General features: G+C 35.8%; 1 protein-coding gene across 1 annotated transcript in view; it reads right to left on the minus strand.

The window, feature by feature from the left end:
- The window catches only part of FRK (fyn related Src family tyrosine kinase), a 48,092-nt gene that overhangs the window by 11,121 nt on the left and 19,056 nt on the right, over nt 1-17,915 (minus strand). The window contains exons 2-4 of the mRNA XM_017830342.1: nt 15,801-15,922; nt 9,478-9,641; nt 8,684-8,852 (exon numbers count right to left, since the gene is read on the minus strand). Coding sequence (XP_017685831.1) covers nt 8,684-8,852; nt 9,478-9,641; nt 15,801-15,922 — 455 coding nt within the window. The remainder of the gene's footprint in view (nt 1-8,683; nt 8,853-9,477; nt 9,642-15,800; nt 15,923-17,915) is intronic.

The following is a 17,915-nucleotide window of genomic DNA, read 5'->3' on the forward strand; positions in this document are numbered from 1 at the left end:
CTAGTGCTGCAACAAGAATTTGTTGCACTATATTTTCAGCTTCACCAATCAAAGCCTGGAATTACTTTAGCCTATACAGAGTAGATGTGTGCATTTATATCTATAAAAATAAATAACTATTTTTAATGTTCATGTAATAACAACATTATTAGAAATACTAATGTATGCACAGATGTAACATTAATTTTACAAACACTTAAATGTTAAAGTGTCTTAACAGCAAATTATGCCAACCTTTTAGGCATTACATAAGGTAATAACATCTCTAGTTCTATTCACATACACAGTGAGTCAATGTATAAACTATGTCAAAGAAACAATCAGAAATGGCACAGGGAGTCATGGCAAATTTAGGATTAAAGCTCATCTGTCCTGAATAGGGGATCAATTAGAAAAGCACAGATAAATAAAGAAGTAAAGCTTTTTCTATGAATGATTCAGTAATGATCAGATATGGTCAGATGTTTGAGAAAGCTGGTAAATAGTATCCACTTCAAAATGCTTGTACAAAAAAATATGAAATTATTCAACTACTCAAATGTCTCTTTCTTCCTAAATCAAAATACTTTAATTAAGAAAATATTACAGTGAAAACTGGGGAGGAAAAAAATCTATCCAAGTTATTCTGCTCTATGCTATGTTTGAAAACAAACTCTTCTTCTGGTGTAAGCAGATTGAGTCATTTCAGAAGCCAAGGCTGCAAGAATAAGTTTTTATGTGTTTTTTTAACATTAGGTAACCAAAAAGGTTCATTTGAGAGTTTGTCTCCGTTTCAAACACAGATGTTTAAGTTAAGTGAAATTCTGGGAGTATGTTAAATGGCTCAGCAATAAAATTTCAACAGAAAATCTGTTCTATAAAAAGAACTAGCAAATCAGCCTGGGCCACTTTTATCCAACACCTACCTTGAGTGCCACCTCCTGAAAAATGCTCCAATCTATTTCCCAAAACATACTAATGATGTGTGATTTCATATCCTTGCATCAATGCAAGAGGAATGACTCAGTAATGCTTCTGATATAGACTCTATGAAAAAAGAGCCACTTGACATTGCAAGTTGGGAGAGCGAAGATTACTTCAAGGGACAAGTGCTCCTCTCCTCCATGTCCTCATACTTCCCTTGGCAATCCCATAGGGTCCAATTTGGCAATACTCAATAGGATGTCATTAGGAGGGATAGTGAAACTTAATGGATTTCATTGCCATCAATAAATGGAGAGCAGCCAATAATATATATCCTCAACAGGTACAGGCTATACTAATTTCCTTTTGACACTGTCAGAGGAAAGTCGAGGCCTGCATGAAAAGTAAATGATCTTACTTGGTCTGGATAAAGCAGAAATTATGACAGTCAGAGAGAAAATCCCAAATATCTGTTATGCTTCTCTATGTCTTTTTCCTGTATAGAGTAGCACAATCTTTACAGATTTTTTTGAACTTTCCACCAACTCTAGATTTTTTTTAAAAAATATCTAGGCTTGTCTTTATATGGTTTAACTCACTTTGATACTGATTTAAAACTGTGCCCCACTAGCTTACCCTTTTCAAGATATATGCATTGTAATAGAAATCAACCTAAAATCTACAGAGAAGCTGCATGGTGTGAAGCATTCTGCCTCCAAAAGCAAATGCATAAGCATGACTAATGATTTAGCGTCAGTGCCAAAATTTGACAAGTTGATCTTAAAAAGGATAAAGTATTTGCTCACTTAGGGTCTCCCAAATCATGGAGCCTCTATGGATCATCATACAGGATTTCTTCACACCATAGAATATGACAACCTGATTTGTTCCCATCATCAAAGTTTGACTACAAGGAATTTGTCAGTTTAATCATGATATAAACTTCTTCTAACAAGCTGAAACCAAGCAACATGCTTTTCACATATAACAACTTTCAATAACTTGATCAGGAGAGAAGTATTCTATTAGTTGAATAGCTGCAAATCTTCCTTTACATTGTAAAAGAAAATAATAATAGATAACAAACTAGTGACAAAGATCAATAAGTATGTCATACATATTTTAAAGAGCATATGTAACTTTCTGTTTTAGTTAGTTTATATCATTAAATAGTACAAGTAGCAGACAGTCCCTCAAATCCCCCAGAGCCCTGTAGATCTTATATTGTAGTTCATAAAAGGATCCGATGCCAACAGAAAAAAATTTAGAAGTGTCTTTATGAGTGTTTTGCCTAAGATTAGGTTTTAGCAGCTGCATAAGCAAACTAAAAACTGCCTCTAAAAAAAGTGAACATGTGTGTTTCAAATGATTTGGATAAAGCCTGTCACAATAGTGGTAAAGAAGTTACAATATATCCCTTTGAGGAAGGAAATACATGCCACACAGAGTTTCAAATAACTGAGGGGTTTTTTTTAGTTTGTCGTTAAATATGTGTGTTTTTAATGAAGCATACATTTTCAGCTGTAAGTAGTTAACACAGTATGAACAGCAGGTTACTGTGAGTAGAAACCACTTGATCATAAAATAATTAGTTTACAGAAGTCTTTACTGAAACAACTGAAGGCTTCTTTTGTGCAAGACACCAGTTTGGGAGTAGGTTTATAAGTACCTGGAGAAAATACAGTTTTGATAATTTGTTTTTTGAATCAAACATGTTTTTTTAAATGTCATTCTTAAGACCAAAATGTTGGAATCTATTTCTTTGATATGTCCGATGATGATGTGCTATTTTGACAGGAATCACCTCTAATTTAAGCCTACTTAAAACAGGTATATCAGTTCTGATTACCTTCTTCTTGAAAATATTTTGTTCTAGATTTGAAGAAGCTTCACGTTATAAGATAAACCCTGATAATTTGGAAAGGAGATAGAGAGGAAGTCAGTTATTTTCCAGATTCCATTGGCCTAAATATATGTGGCCCTTACATATTCGATAAGCCTCTCACGAGACACTTTGTTTGCAACTTTCAATAAACCTTCCCAAATTACTTCAAAGTAACCTTGTACTTCAGGGGAGCCTAGTCTTCTGAATTAGTTTATACAAAACAAACTTATGCGGAGACTACATTAAGCATATAACTGTGATCTTCTGAAGAAATTTATGAGTAATAAAGAAATAACATTAAAAAGAACAAAAATTTGGCAACACAAGAGACTAAAAAATCCTATTCACAGGTGAGTGGTATAGGTATCTGACAGTTCTCAAGCAGCTTTGTCACTATACAGAAGTAAACTTACAGGTTAGAGTAAGGTCATATAGTGAATTAAATGGAATAAAAGAATCTCTTTTTTTCCTGGGAACTTGAGGGACTTTCCTGAGTGCAAAGATTTTTAGATTGCATATGCACTAAAGAGATTACATAGTTAAGAACTGAAAATATTATTAAAAACTCTGATGATGGTACTAACCCAGGCACTATTTGGGAAAAGCCTCCTGAAAAATAAAAATCACGCTTGGGCAGCTTTCATGTAGAGAGAAGCTTGGGAGAAGCTTTACAAGATGATAATGACAAATGTATCTGTCAACTTGAACAGGCATAAGGAACTTTATCAGATACAATTAATTGGTGATGATAGATGTCTGCTTCACATGCTGATAGCTGGAGAAGCAAGCTAGCCCAGACAAAGGGTTCTAGGATATCCATCACAGTCAGCATAGGATGAAGTGCAAATCCCTGCTGCAATGACTTCCACTTAAATAGAAAAAACAATGTCTCAGTGAGGAAATAAAAACAGAAATGTGATATGACATGTTCAGGGATCTGCATCAGGACAGTGTTATGCAGAGCCAAGAACAGAAATAGCAACTGCTGGCTTCTAGACTATTTTCCTGTCTGTTGATCCCTACACCTCTTTGATAACTTTGATAACTCAAAAAGTCAGAGGTGTTTCTTAAAGCAAAGATGTTTTGTGTTTTGTTTTTTCATTCACATATCCATCACTATGGTTTTGCCTGGTAAAATGCCACAGATGTTTCCAAAGCAGAGCCAAACACCAGTGAACAAATAGGAGAATTATCTGAATGAAGGCATCATATTACTCCTGCTTTTTGTTTATAGTCACAGTGACCAACAGATTGTAATATAGATAAGGAGAGGTAACAGGAAAGACACGGACTAAACAATATTTTACAGCGAAGGGTGGAATGATCATGGCGAATTTCAGTTGTTGTAATTGTGCTGAAGGGACAAAGGGTGGATTGTGTGTAAACTGTTCACTTTTCTTTGGTGTTATGATTATGGTATTTTGAAGTGGAGAACTCTTTTTCTTGATGTGAGTGAAGCTTGTGAAGTGTGTGTGATGAATGTGGACTTGAATGATAATTCTTAAATATTACATCCTTAAATATTAATTCTTAAATACACAGAGCTGAGGTGTAGAATATATTGGGTTTATGTGGCAAGGTTTGGTAGTGGGGGGCTACAGTGGTGGCTTCTGTGAGAAGCTGCCAGAAACTTCCCTCATGTTGATAGATCCAATTCCAGTTGGCTTCTAGATAGACCCACTGCTGGCCAAGGCCGAACTCATCAGCTATGGTGGTAGCGTCTCTGAGATAATAGATTTAAGAAGGGGGAAAAGAAAACTTGTGCAACACTAGCAACAGCCAGAGGAGAGAGAAGTGGGAATATGTGACCCTCACTGGAGCAATCTGTTCCTGAAGGACTGCACCCTGTGGAAGGGATTCATGCTGGAGCACTTTGAGAAGAACTGTGGCCCATGGGTAGGACTCAAGTTGGAGAAGGTTGTGGAGAACTCTCTGCTGTGGGAGGGCCCCCATGTTGGAGCGGGGGAAGAGTGTGAGGAGCCCTTCCTCTGAGGAGGAAGGAGCGGCAGAGACAGTGTGTGATATACTGACCAATACCTCCATTCCCCGTCTCCCTGCACCACTGCAAGAGAAGAGGTAGAGAATTCGGAAGTGAAGTTAAGCCAGGGAAGAAGAGATGGGTAGGGGGAAAATGTTTTGAGATTTTTGGCTTCCTGACATCCAGATTTTACAATCAATGGAAAGAAATGTGCTTTTATTTTATGTTATTTATTTCTCATTGTAATGTGCATTTTTAATCTATATTATTTATCTGATATGTGTTTATTTCTTCCTGCTAATTATTAAAAAAGCTAAAGATGTTAGATGTTAAATCTAAGATGTTAGATGCCTAAAAACAGGAAAAATGTAGTTAGTATGCTGCACATAAATATTTCTGAAGCAGTTGTGAAATTTCCGATTTGTGTGCAACATTTAAAAAATTGGGTCATGTTCAATTGGAAAAGAAACAGATTTCTGAATACCCTAATTACTCTCAAATCAGGAATCACACATTTGCGTCACGAGAGAGCTGGCTCTGGGAAAAACCCATCACTGCCATCTCACCAGAATTCTGGGAGATTAGTTTTTCCTACAGGTTGGAAGGTCACAGAGTCACAGAATCATAGAATCATTAAGGTTGGAAAAGATCTCTAAGATCATCAAGTCCAACCATTGATGCAGAACTGTGATGTTTATAACTAAACCTTGACCTCAAGTGCCACATCCACACATCTTTCGAACACTTCCAGGCATGGTGAGTCCATCAGTTCCCCAGACAGCTTGTCCCAATGCTTGACAACCCTTTCCATAAAAAAAAATTTTCCCAATATCCAATCTAAACCTTCCCTGGCACGATTGTCCTGTCACTTGTTACCTGGGAGAAGAGACTCCCACCTCACTACAACCTCCTTTCAGACAGCTGTAGAGAGCAATAAGGTCTCCCCTGAGCCTCCTCTTCTCCAGGCTAAACCCCAGCTCCCTCAGCAGCTCCTCATATGACTTACTCTCTAGACCCTTCACCAGCTTCATTGACCTTCTCTGGACACGGTCCAGTACCTCAATGTCTCTCTTGTAGCGAGGGGCCCAGAACTGAACACAGGATTCAAGGTGTGGCCTCACCAGTGCTGAGTACAGCAGTGCAATCGCTTTCCTACTCCTGCTGGCCACACCATTTCTCATACAGGGCAGGATGCCATTGGCCTTCTTAGTTCTAAGCGTTTTAGCAGCAAGGGCTAGAAATTAGTTTAAGTGCAGAAAAAAGTGTTTGAGAAATGAGGAGAATATTATATAACAAGAAATTATATTTAGCCTTTCTAAAGACAATTAAAAATTGGTGTAACTCACTCTGTACATACCTGCAAAATGGAAAGAAAAACTAATGCCTGCAAAGCGGCTTTTATTTTGTTACAAGAAGACATAACAAGGGTTAGAGAGAGGACATCAAGTAAATTCAGATGCGAAATTAGGCCCACATTCTTACAGTGCCTTCATCTTGGGAGAGAACATTTCTAATTATTATCTAGTCAAGAACTAGCTATGTTTTGATTAAATATAAATACTAATCTCAGCAGAGGAATGATGTGCAATGGCTTATAACAGCAAAGTATTCAGACTATATATAATCTAAAACAGATGTACACTGCAAAACAATGCTCAACAGAAAAACTCAAAGTAACAGAAATCCTTTCTGCCCTTCAGGCCTATAAATCTATGACATACTGATTGCATTATGCTCTTCTATACTGTTCAATATGTGATTACCCTACTTGATCAACCTGTTCCTGCTTAGTAATGAGAGCATTGTTCCATGTTACAATTTCTCTGGTGCTAAAGCCTTTTTAACAAAACCCACACCATCTCAGATCCCTATCACTTTGAGTTTAACACACTCCTCTGTTGTTCTGATGAATTCCTTTTCCAGAGGGTCTACACTGCAAAACAGCTTAGTGAAAAGCCTTTAGTTTAAAACATACCCCCTCCTGTCCCAGCATAAAGACAGCCGATTTAGATCTTTGAACCAAGAAACAACAGAGGATCAAAAACATTTCAAAAACACTTGAAGCCTGAAATAATGCCTATGTGAATATTGGAATCTTCAAACATCAACATATAACACAATGTATTTCTTGATTATTCCTGCACTAATATGTTTTCCATTAATTTATCTTCTTTATATTATGGTGAATGAAATTACCAGACCTACCCTTTGCTGAAATTTTATTACTACCAAGATGAGCATTTATTACTTAGATTAAGGTGAGGGTATTGGGACTTTTCTTTAATTAGTGAAGTGTTATTTCTCATGAGTAACAATGAGAACAAGCTGTGGAAAACCAATGTGCTAACTGATTACAGTAAGGCACTCCAAATGCTGAAAAACACTGTATTGGAAGAGAATAATTCCCTAGAGAAGTGCACTACAAGGTTAAATGCTTACATTTCACACTGTTTGAATTGTCTTGGTAGAACGAGATAGTTCACAAAGTACAGTGATAAGAAATTCAATATTAACTATATAATTTATCAAGATGGCTTTGAGAATCAAAGTCTTCATTCTGAGCAACACTGTGCAATGTACAACTTCCTTATCACATTATTAAATCACAAACTCTCTGCTATCCAAGCACGACATCCAGGTGGGGCTTGTGTCTGCCCTAACTCAATATAACCCACCATGAAATCAATGAGACTACTACTGTTGACCTGAACAGGAGTCAGACTAGAGTGAAAAAAACAGAGATAGAAAAAGTATTGATTAATCGAGCCCCTTTTCCCAGACAAACTATGATACTATAAAAAGAATCACAGTTGAAGGAGTTTCTTCTACTATACTGTGCTAGTCTGTATGTAATAATGAGTTTGCAGTGAGTCTTATGTTTATTCCAGTGAGAAAGAGATTTCAAGATAGTTTCTGTGTTTACTGGGTCACTAGGAAGATGCACCTGTTCACTGAAAAAAGTACCGTCTTTCATATAAATTATGGATGGTCTTTAGTCTGAGCAGTTTTTATATTTCCAGTTAAGCAGAAAAAAAAAATGCTTATTTTCTTTCAATTTGCAAGTCTCAAAACACAAACAATATCCTGATACAAGAGAGCATTAAAACACATGCTTAAATTCCTCCCTGTTCAGGAGACCATTCAAGCAGGGCTCAAGTATATTGCTATTATTCTGAATCAAAGATCTGAATCTGTTCTGCTTCCTGAACCATGTTCATTAGTGTCCAACACATGCTTTTTCAGTTAACCACAACTCGTGTTATCTCCTTTTAAAAAACACGTATATCATCCAGGCTACTTTCTTATCTATGTGGTTCTTGCCATCTGCTGGCAGATATTTTATGTTGTCAATTTAAAATGCACAAATTACTTGAAGTTAATGAAACATAATTAAGAAAAATGCTAAAAGCTGTATTAGTCACAATCTTATACTACATGCAAATATTGGGTATTAATGTTTTGTATCAAAAACTTTGAAAAATTTTATACTAAGATTAAAGCACTTCTTAAGTACAAACTTATCATAGTACATATTCTGTACTACCTAAGAAATAATTATAATATAGCATCTAATCACTAGAAAAATTCTCTAGGTTACAAACCTGTAGTCAATCAATTATTTCACCTCTAGATAAAATGTAGTTATTCAGCTCCACACAAGCAACATTGTACAAGAAGACGTACAACCCTTGCTGGGGTTCCCTTTTTATGCAATCATCTAGAAACCGAAAACTGTATAAAATTGTAATTCAAAATACCAAAGAATACCTAGACCTTCAGTATTACTAATCTTCATGTTTAAGTATGTGGATTTTAAGAATGATTGCATATATGATTAGGCTGTCTTTTCAGTAGCATTTAAAGGAGCACCCTTGCTAACATTTCACATTATTAGCATTTAAGAGTAATTCACATACCTGGTTTTAATGTTTTGATTGCCACGGGGGTGGTATTATTCCACCGTCCTTCCCATACCTCACCAAACTGACCAGATCCTAATTTTTTCACCAACTTCAGAGATTGTCGGTCTATCTCCCACTGATCGACAGTTTTATATGACAAATCAAAAGTAGCAGGAATTTGAACCTAGTAAAAGAAAATAAATAATACAATAATTGAGGCTTTTAATATTTTTTTCAACAGCTTATACAAATCATTTTTAACTATATCATGTAAAGTTGAAACAGAATATAAATAATGCTTCCTTAGAGTACACATGCATAATAAAATGAGCCAAGAACATAAAATACAACCCATATACTGGGTGCTTTTTTTAGAAATAAGAAATACGATAAAGAAAATATACTTTCATTAAAAGTAAAAATTAGAACTCATTCCTCTAAGCAAGCTTTTTGAACAGTGACTTATTGCTTGCCTGAATCTTGTGGTTTTGTCTCAGTAATTACTTATGGACAGCTAGAGTTATGAAGTTGGAGATTTCATATCCATATATATATAAAGGCATTCATAAATCCTGATTTGGCATGTTTTCTCCCCCAGCCACTCGATGATTTGTTAAAAATGGTGGGGTATTCTATTATTAACTTGTCAGCCTCAAGAATGAAACAGTTACAGTATCCAGAACTTACGGAAAACAAGCAGATCATCAACATTTTGAAATGGTAGAAGCAGATATGGAGTCAACATTTCCTGACAGATACTTAAATGAGCTTACAATAAATATTTTGCACAGTATAGTATCCGCTCTTACCTTTAGGCACGGCTTTCCGAGCAACACGCAGAGGCCATCACTGTTCTTGCTATAATAGTCAACCAAGTCATTCAGAGTTTTGAAAGTTTTCCTTCTGCTTAGAAAAAAGCCTCCTTCATCCAGCTTTCTGATCCTGTAGTGCTTCACAGAGGCACCATCAAAAACTAAAAATATTTAAATAGATTAAATTTCTAGGAATTATTGCAGCGGTACAACATAATTAATGACCAAGCCATCATAAGGCTCCTAAATATATTTTTGAGGACTTTAAAATAAATTATTTTAGTTTTGAATAGAGCAACTATAAAAAGCCTCTTTCAAGCCAAAGCCCATTGTTCAGATATCTTAATACTGAGTCTATCAGTCTTCAGCCATTCAGGTTTGGAGATTCTTGTTTGCACCATAAGAACCGAAGTAGAAGTACATAAATACTTCTCGTGTTTACCATCTCTGAAGACAACAAAACTAGAAGCATCTTATTCACAGTAATCATTTAATCAGTTTTTAATATTTCCTTTATCAATGTCAACATTTCAAATAGCAGCTGCTGGGCTGGTAGGTATTTTAAAGGAAAAAGATATACTCTTCACATGGCCATAATTCCCTGAAAAGCACTCACATCTTCCCAGGGTTTTTTTGAGTTTTGTGTGTGTTTGGAATACGTAAAAATCAGGTGAATAATGCTCTGGCTTTTGTACCATTTGTACCATTAATAAATAAAATAAAATAAAAATTTTTAAGTAGTTTATTTAATCTTTGTCTCATCCTTTTTAAATTTTTTGTGTATGTTCTATAACATACACAATCTATCAGTACAGTAGTACATGTATAAAATTTACCAAAAAAAATAAATAAAGGTATATGTAGAGTGAATGCTCAAAAATCTTTTTGGGCTCAGAATCACCACAGTGGGCAGTTCAGAGGAGCTGAAAAGATATTTATTTACTTACGTGGGTGTCTTTTAGCAAGACACACCATTAGTTGGACATCACTGTCCATTTTCACTGGGCAAATGAGAGTTAACATTGCATACAGAAGGGTAACTGATTTAGCTTCTAACAATGCCACAGTTGTTAGCTCTAACATTAACAGTGTTCCACAATAAGCCCCACTGGTAATGAGGAATCCTGATCATATAAAGCATAACTTAAGAAGGAAGATGTTTAAGTAGTAGGACAAATTTGCTGTGTCTTAAACAGAAGATACATGCATCACTGCACAGAGATTTACTGATCCTAGGAATTTCAGAGCTCGTTGAATGCTACCAAGCTGTAAGATTAAGTGATAGACCAGGATTTGAAAGTGTGGACAGATATTTTTGCTGTCTGTTAGAACTGTGGGTGTGGGTTCAAGGTGAAGGGATGCAGCCCGCCCAGTTAGGCTTGGGGCCAGTGAGATTGTGAATTAAGCCAAACAGGAGAATGGGATCATTTAACAAGTCTGAGGATTAGCCAGAAGGAGAAACACTGGAGCAGAACTAAATATGAAGCACCACATTTTGGAAAAAAACCAAGAAGCAATAGCTAAAAGAAAAAATTGCTATTGCTCTCCTCTGGATTTACTATAGTTGATATATCCCTTATACTGTAACACTGCGTGGATTTTGGCAAACACTTTGGTTATAATAGAAGAATGCTAAGTTGCATATTGTATGTAGAAAATTATTGGTTGCATGCAATTAACAAAGCTCATATAATTTCTCTCACTATTTAAGTGATCAAGTTAAAAAGGAAAATCTCTTCTTCCTTAAGAACTGTCGTGGATAATCAAATATGTTTTGCGTTGTACTGTGCGATTGTCATCCCAGACCACCAGAGGGCAGAGAGGAGCTGTTCAAAATACTCCGCCCCAGGCAGTATTTTTAGGGACCTGAGAATTTCCAATCATGAGGACCGGCAATAAGAATATTTGTAAATAAAATCCAGATGATAAAGATAAATACATCACACTTTTAAATTAACACCCATAAGTAGTATTTATAATTATAAAATACATGCATATTTTTGTGATGTATCATTTGGAAATTGGGCTGAAGCAAAATGAAGTAAAGAGTAATTAGGTAACAAAAGATTGAAAATTTGCTGACTTTTCCCAAGTTCACAGGAAAATTGATCTGGACAAACTATTAAGTCTTTATGATGCATTGAGTAAAAGGACAACAGGATGACTGTTAATTCAGTCTCAGTTGTACATCACAAGTAATAGTAGTTTGACTACCTGGTTTGTTTATTAGAAGTATTATAACTATTACTTGTGAAGCACCTAACATTAATAATGGAAGAGCTGTTTTGAAGGATGTGCTCTAATTTCTTAAATGAGCCTTCTATGAAGCCTTATAATTGACAGCATCTAGGTCAGGTGGTGATGTGTGTGGAGAAGCTGGAGAAAATTTCTGCACTGATACCATCTCTTCTTGTGATAAGTAGCTGAGATTAGTGCAATATTTGACAGGAGGTTGTTTACTTGTATCCCAGGGCTGAGTCTGGCTGTACAACTCCTGCACCACACACTTGCAGCTCTGTGACATGATGTGGCTCCTCTGCCAAGATGATACAGAGCACATATCACCCAGGGAAGAGCTAGCCATAACCCCTTCCAGTCATCCCTACATCCATATCAGACTGCTTATCAGGATAGGATTATGACTTCAGCCTCACACAGCTTGACAGTAGCTGGGTTTGAAGACTGTTTTTTAATTCAACTTGCCCTTTGCAGAAGAATCACAGTTCCCCATTAGATTTCTACATGGTTTCAGTTTAACAGAAGGATTCTCCTCTCCCTGCAATCCATCTGCATATGATTTGACTAAGCAGAAGTAGATTTTGCCACCTGAAGAAAGAGAATAAAATAACCTACTACTCTTTTTTCATGGCAGAAAAACATATGGTGGCATCCACAGAATCAACATCTTCACCAAATGAATCGTGGAGACACTAAGACACCACTATACCGCCAGCAACGCTGTGTCCCCACATCACTCCTGTCAGCAGTGCTCCCCTAGCACTGGCCATGCAGCACTGCCAGCACGAGCTTTGCTCAGTCTCCATGCCCAGGGTGGATATGGGAGGAGACTGACCCCTGAGATCACCCTCATCAGCACAGACCAAGTGCAGAGGCAGATCCAATATCATTCTCTTACTGTGGACATGATTTTGCCAGTCCTATGAGTCTGCTTCTTTAAACAATTACCTATTTTTTCTTATGCTGAAACCCAGTCTGGCTTAGAGGAAACCACACAATATTTTTTAGGAGCATGGAAAAAAAAAAATTGAAGAAAACACAAACCATTTACATTGTTATTTAATGCAATAAGTCTTTTAGATTCCATTATTCAGTGACGGGCTAAGTAAAGAGCTTCCTGCTATCATTGGCAATGACACTCAATTAAGCTGAGCACATCTAAATTATGGCTTTTAATTAAAAAGAGGCAATGTCTAAGATGCCACCAACGTGTTTAAAATTTAATACATTTCACACCAGATGCTGGAGTCATCAACATAAAAATCTGTTGACAACATGTGCATTTTTAAAATGGGAAAACCTATTTTTAAAATGTCAAACACTTTAATTTATAGCAACACATCTCAGTGGCCTATCTGGTTTGATGAGCTTTCCATTTAACCATTCACAGATGAGAAAAGCCTTTCTGAATGTGAATTTTTATTTTTAATTTAAATAGTTACTTATTATCTAAATCTTACAAATTCAGAGTTTTCCCAAGTTAGAGATGAAAAGTACCATTTTCATGAAAGGTAGGGTTTGTTTGGGTTTTTTTTCCTAAGGAGATCATTTGTTTCCCTAATTAACATCAAGTCTTTTAAACATTGCCCATATGAGTATGAAATCAAGCATGAAAGTCATAAAGTCAGTTTATGAGTTCTTGAGTAAAAATCTCTCTTCCCTTTCAATTTCTCTTATTTTTTTTACCTTTATTGCACCTAAATATTAGGCTGGATAGAGAATTAAAACATTTTCTTAAAGACCTTAATTCTGAAAGCCAGGTTATCACTCTTCTAGCCATTATAATCTACTCTGAAATGAAACCAAAACAGCAAACCAACCAGACCTACAGAGGATGGGACTTTGAGAGTCTACTCTTTCTGTACTGAAAAAACTGGAAACAGAAATTAGGGCATATTCCAAAATACCAGGTTTTGACTTCTCCCCTGTCAGTGTATCAGCTACCATGGAGACAGAAGCTATCCTTCTGCTTCAACTTCAGTGTCTCATAATTCCTTCTGATGGCACAAGATGCAGGAAAACTGTCTTCTCCATAGCACCTGGTGAACTAAACAACCTTCTTTCCAATTAATACTTTCCACAACACAAACCTCTTCATCATTTGCTTTAGAATGTAAGAAAGAAATCCACACTGATGGTTTCATATCTTGCTGCTATCAGTCATCATCAAATCTCCTGTTCCCGAATAAGCTTATACAGAAACCAGAAAAATTACTACCACAGGCTTTTATAATTTAATCAAATATACTAAATCAGATAGAATAAACTTTCTATCCAAAATTTCTGTGGAAGAAACTAAACAGCAGCATCAAAAGATAATCTCATCATACCAAAAATGCTGGCCTAATATTTATTTTCATTGTCTTGGATTTTTCTCTGGAGTATCTCATAGTTTAACTAAAGTACTGCTGCCTTCCTGTTAGAGAAGTGGTTAGGATGCAGGATAAATAATTAAGATTTTGAACCTTTCCTAGTTGCCTGTAGTTGGAGAATAATAAAAAGAAATTGCATTTCCACTCCTAGATGCACAAACAGATGATTTTTCATTGATTTTTAGTAAGATGTCATATATTCAAATGCCAGCATTAAAAAGATAATACAGACCTATTTGTCCTTCCCTGCATAACACCACACTGTTATTGGTCTAGCCCAGCCCTTGGATGAAATCAGTTCACTGATTTCAAGAAAACTTGAAGGAAACTGAAACCACATAACACATCAATAAGTTGGCACACAAAGAGAAAGCATTTTGCAAGGTCTTTGGCTATAATACAGTGCTTGGATGAAAGTGTGCATGCACAGGAGTCAGTTCTGTCACAGCTGAGGAGCAGTCTGATTCCTCATTGATGGTAGTCTTCCTTTCAGCACTTTATGTCAAGAACCAACTTCCTTGAGGGTAAACTGAAAACTATGGAGTGAACTCTCCCAGAACTGTAAATATCACATTTATTTCATAAAACTCCCTGTCTTTCAGTCCACATTTCTTTGTCTTGGCAATGAAAAGCAATCCTTCCGTTACCACAAGATATTGCAGGTATATCCCCTTTCCTTATAAGTGGGAAAGAGAAAGCAAGAATGTGTCAAAAGTTCATTAAGCTGTGTTTCTGTGTAATGTTCAGAACATTTGAATGACACAAGTATCCAGGCAAAAGAGGAGTCATTATGAAATAATCTGGTTATGCACAGGGTGCCTCTTATTTTACTGACATAATTCTGCATGTGACTACTTATGGTTTATTCACAAACATCAAGAGTCTTTGCTGGTGTCTGAAATTAATATAGGTAGAGCACATTAGGTAGCTTGGATGTAGATCCTCATTGTCTCAGGGACAACACTATGCTCTTGGACTCATAGTTGTATGCCAAGTTTGATGGAAAATTTTCACAGAAAACAACTAATGAACAACCACATTTACTACTTAAAATGGCAAATATCTACAGCATGAAAAAAAATTATGTACTTATATGCGAGTGAGTAAAATTATTAACAAGTAAATGTCCTTATTAGACAATCTCTCAGATTCAAATAAAGGACTTAAATAAATTTCAAAATGCATCATCGTAAATCTAATTTTTTACTGATATTTCCAACACATTTTTCAATGAAACTTGACTGATTCCAAAGTACAGCTTTGAAGATCTATGATTTTACCCCTGAAGACAAATAAATATGAACCTAAGTGTGAGCTCTAGGAGAAATCTCTTTTTCTTAAACTGCAGATATCTGCCACATGCTTTTATTTTTATTTTGTGTGCTAATCAGAACAGTAGGGTACAACTGCAAGGTATATTTTTGTGCTTTGATTGTGAAAATACTATCTATTTTAAGGTATCTGGAACACTGGAAGTACTAAGCATAAAAAAGTTAATTTCTGTTCTGAGCATATTGATAAACAAAGTCTATAAAATATAAACTCAAATGACTCTTGCCAAGTTTTCTTTAAATATCTCCCAGGAAATAAATATTGTTACAAACTTAATTTCATTTTCATACCCACAGTTTATGGTTCTCAAAAATGAAAAAGCCCAGATCACCAGAGAAATTTTTAAAACATTGCTTTAGATGAAAAGCTAGGATATACCTGAGAGTGAGTATTCCCCTTTTAGACTTTCACTTTCTCGGATTAGGAAGGCTCCTGCCTGGTTTCCAGGGTATGACAGTTGTCTCTCAGCATCTGCTCGTTTGATTGGGCCAAAGAACCATCTGAACAAATAAAAACGATTAATTTTACCATTCAGTGAAACATACCAGGAAGACAGTTTAGCTTTTATAAACATGCTGTACATTTACTATGAGATAATCTGTGCTCTGCCAATTAAATATCAATGGGGGGGGGAACAGTCAGAACTATACAACAAATTATTGCTAGAAAATATTGCTTACACATTTGAGTGAAATCTGGATTTTACTGCTAATAGAAGGTCTTACTGATTTCAAGGAAAAAAGTATTCAGAAGTAACAAACTGGTTTTGTCCCAGAAAAAAATCACCAAGAAATTTTGCCAAGGCTGCAGTAGCAGAAATTGATACCAAGTCCATTGATGGCACTTGAACTCTGAAGAGGTGCAGGTATGTGCTAACATTCTGACATCTTAAAAGCCAAAAGATCTCTGAAACTGCAAAGGGCTCTCAGGTTCCAAGGTGTAAATCACCCTGCAGCCTTTCCTATTCCACTGCTACAAATAAGTTACTGGTAATTTTTCAGCTCTACTGCTGTGTGACAAACAAAACCAATATGTCCCTCACATCACTGCAAACATCTCAACATCCATGTTTTGTGAAAATCTCCTCCTATGTATGCCTTTTAAAACATATTTTTCCTCTCTCACTAAAACCTGTAGTTCACAAAGGCTTGTTCAAGCAATAGTTTTAGTTTCCTCCTCTGAAGGTAGCTCTTTTGCTGTTTTGCACTGAGTTTAAATTAAATGTAAATAAGACAGAGATGAGTCAGCATTTTCAACTGAGAAGTCATTCAGCTTCCTTTCAAAGCTTTTTCCAAGATTAGCTCCACCCCTTATTTGAAGTAAATGGTGATAAATAGGTATCATAGCTAAACCTATTACGCAAACTTTAAATATAAATCAGTGTATCACACCACAAGTAAGTTGCCTATTCAGTTAACTACTTGCTTTGTCAATTACTGTGAAAAGTACTGAAGGAGTCATCAACAGACTACTTTAGTACCTGCAAGGCTTGTAATCATCAAGAGGAATGGTGGAAATAAATGAGAACATTAGGTGACACCTTGGCTGAGCAAGCATGAGAACTGATAAATGGTTTTGTATTAATAAAGAGGAAATAAGAAGAGGGAAATACAGATGGCACTAACCCACACTGAATATGCTTTGTTAATAAAAGAAAATGAAAGACAGATATTCCCGACCTTATTCCTATCCTCTGACTTTAAGATGATTTGGACATATTTGGCAGGAAAGTAATCTCATTAGAAAGCTGGAATTTGTTAGTGGTAATTTCAATTAGTCAAATGTGTTCATTAATTTAACCAATTAATTTAATTAATTCATTATTTAGACTGTAGAAAACTAAGTAATCAATAAATATTCAAATCCTTAACTGAGGTTCTTGTCAAAGGAATAAGAGGACAAGTTCAGCTCTATCCCAGTCCTAAAGAAAACCTGCCTACCCTAAAAGTTGAATTAGAATCTCTGAAATTTCTAAATACACCTGCTCTGGGAGTAACAGCTGAAAACTAACTAACTATATGATCTGAAAAAAAAAAACAAACTAATATTTTTCTCCTTGAACTGTAAGATATCACTTAGTAGTGTTCCAAGTGACTGATTCTCATAAGAATGTATAAGAAGAGGTGTTTAATTTGGGGGGGGTTCATGGGCTAAGAAGAGAACATCTTTTCAAAAGAATTTAATTTTGTACCAAACCCAAAAGACCTTCCAATCCATTATTAGCAAAGTTGAATTTTAGGGACAGTCGAAATATAGTCTTTACATGACTCAACATTTGAACATACACTGTTAGTAACTGAAATTACCAGTGCTGAAAACATGAGCAAAAATACAGTGTATGCAATAAGGGGAAATTATTGGTTTATTTGGGAAATACAAATTAAAATAGTATTATGCTGTGTATGTAAAGTCATGTCTATGATATAGATCATGATTTTGGAAAGCAACACATAAGTATATCGTATTTAGGCACAAGTATCTGTTTCTTTGACT

This window comes from Lepidothrix coronata, unplaced genomic scaffold (genome assembly GCF_001604755.1).
Source record: "Lepidothrix coronata isolate B3197 unplaced genomic scaffold, Lepidothrix_coronata-1.0 Scaffold5, whole genome shotgun sequence".
NCBI lineage: Eukaryota > Metazoa > Chordata > Aves > Passeriformes > Pipridae > Lepidothrix > Lepidothrix coronata.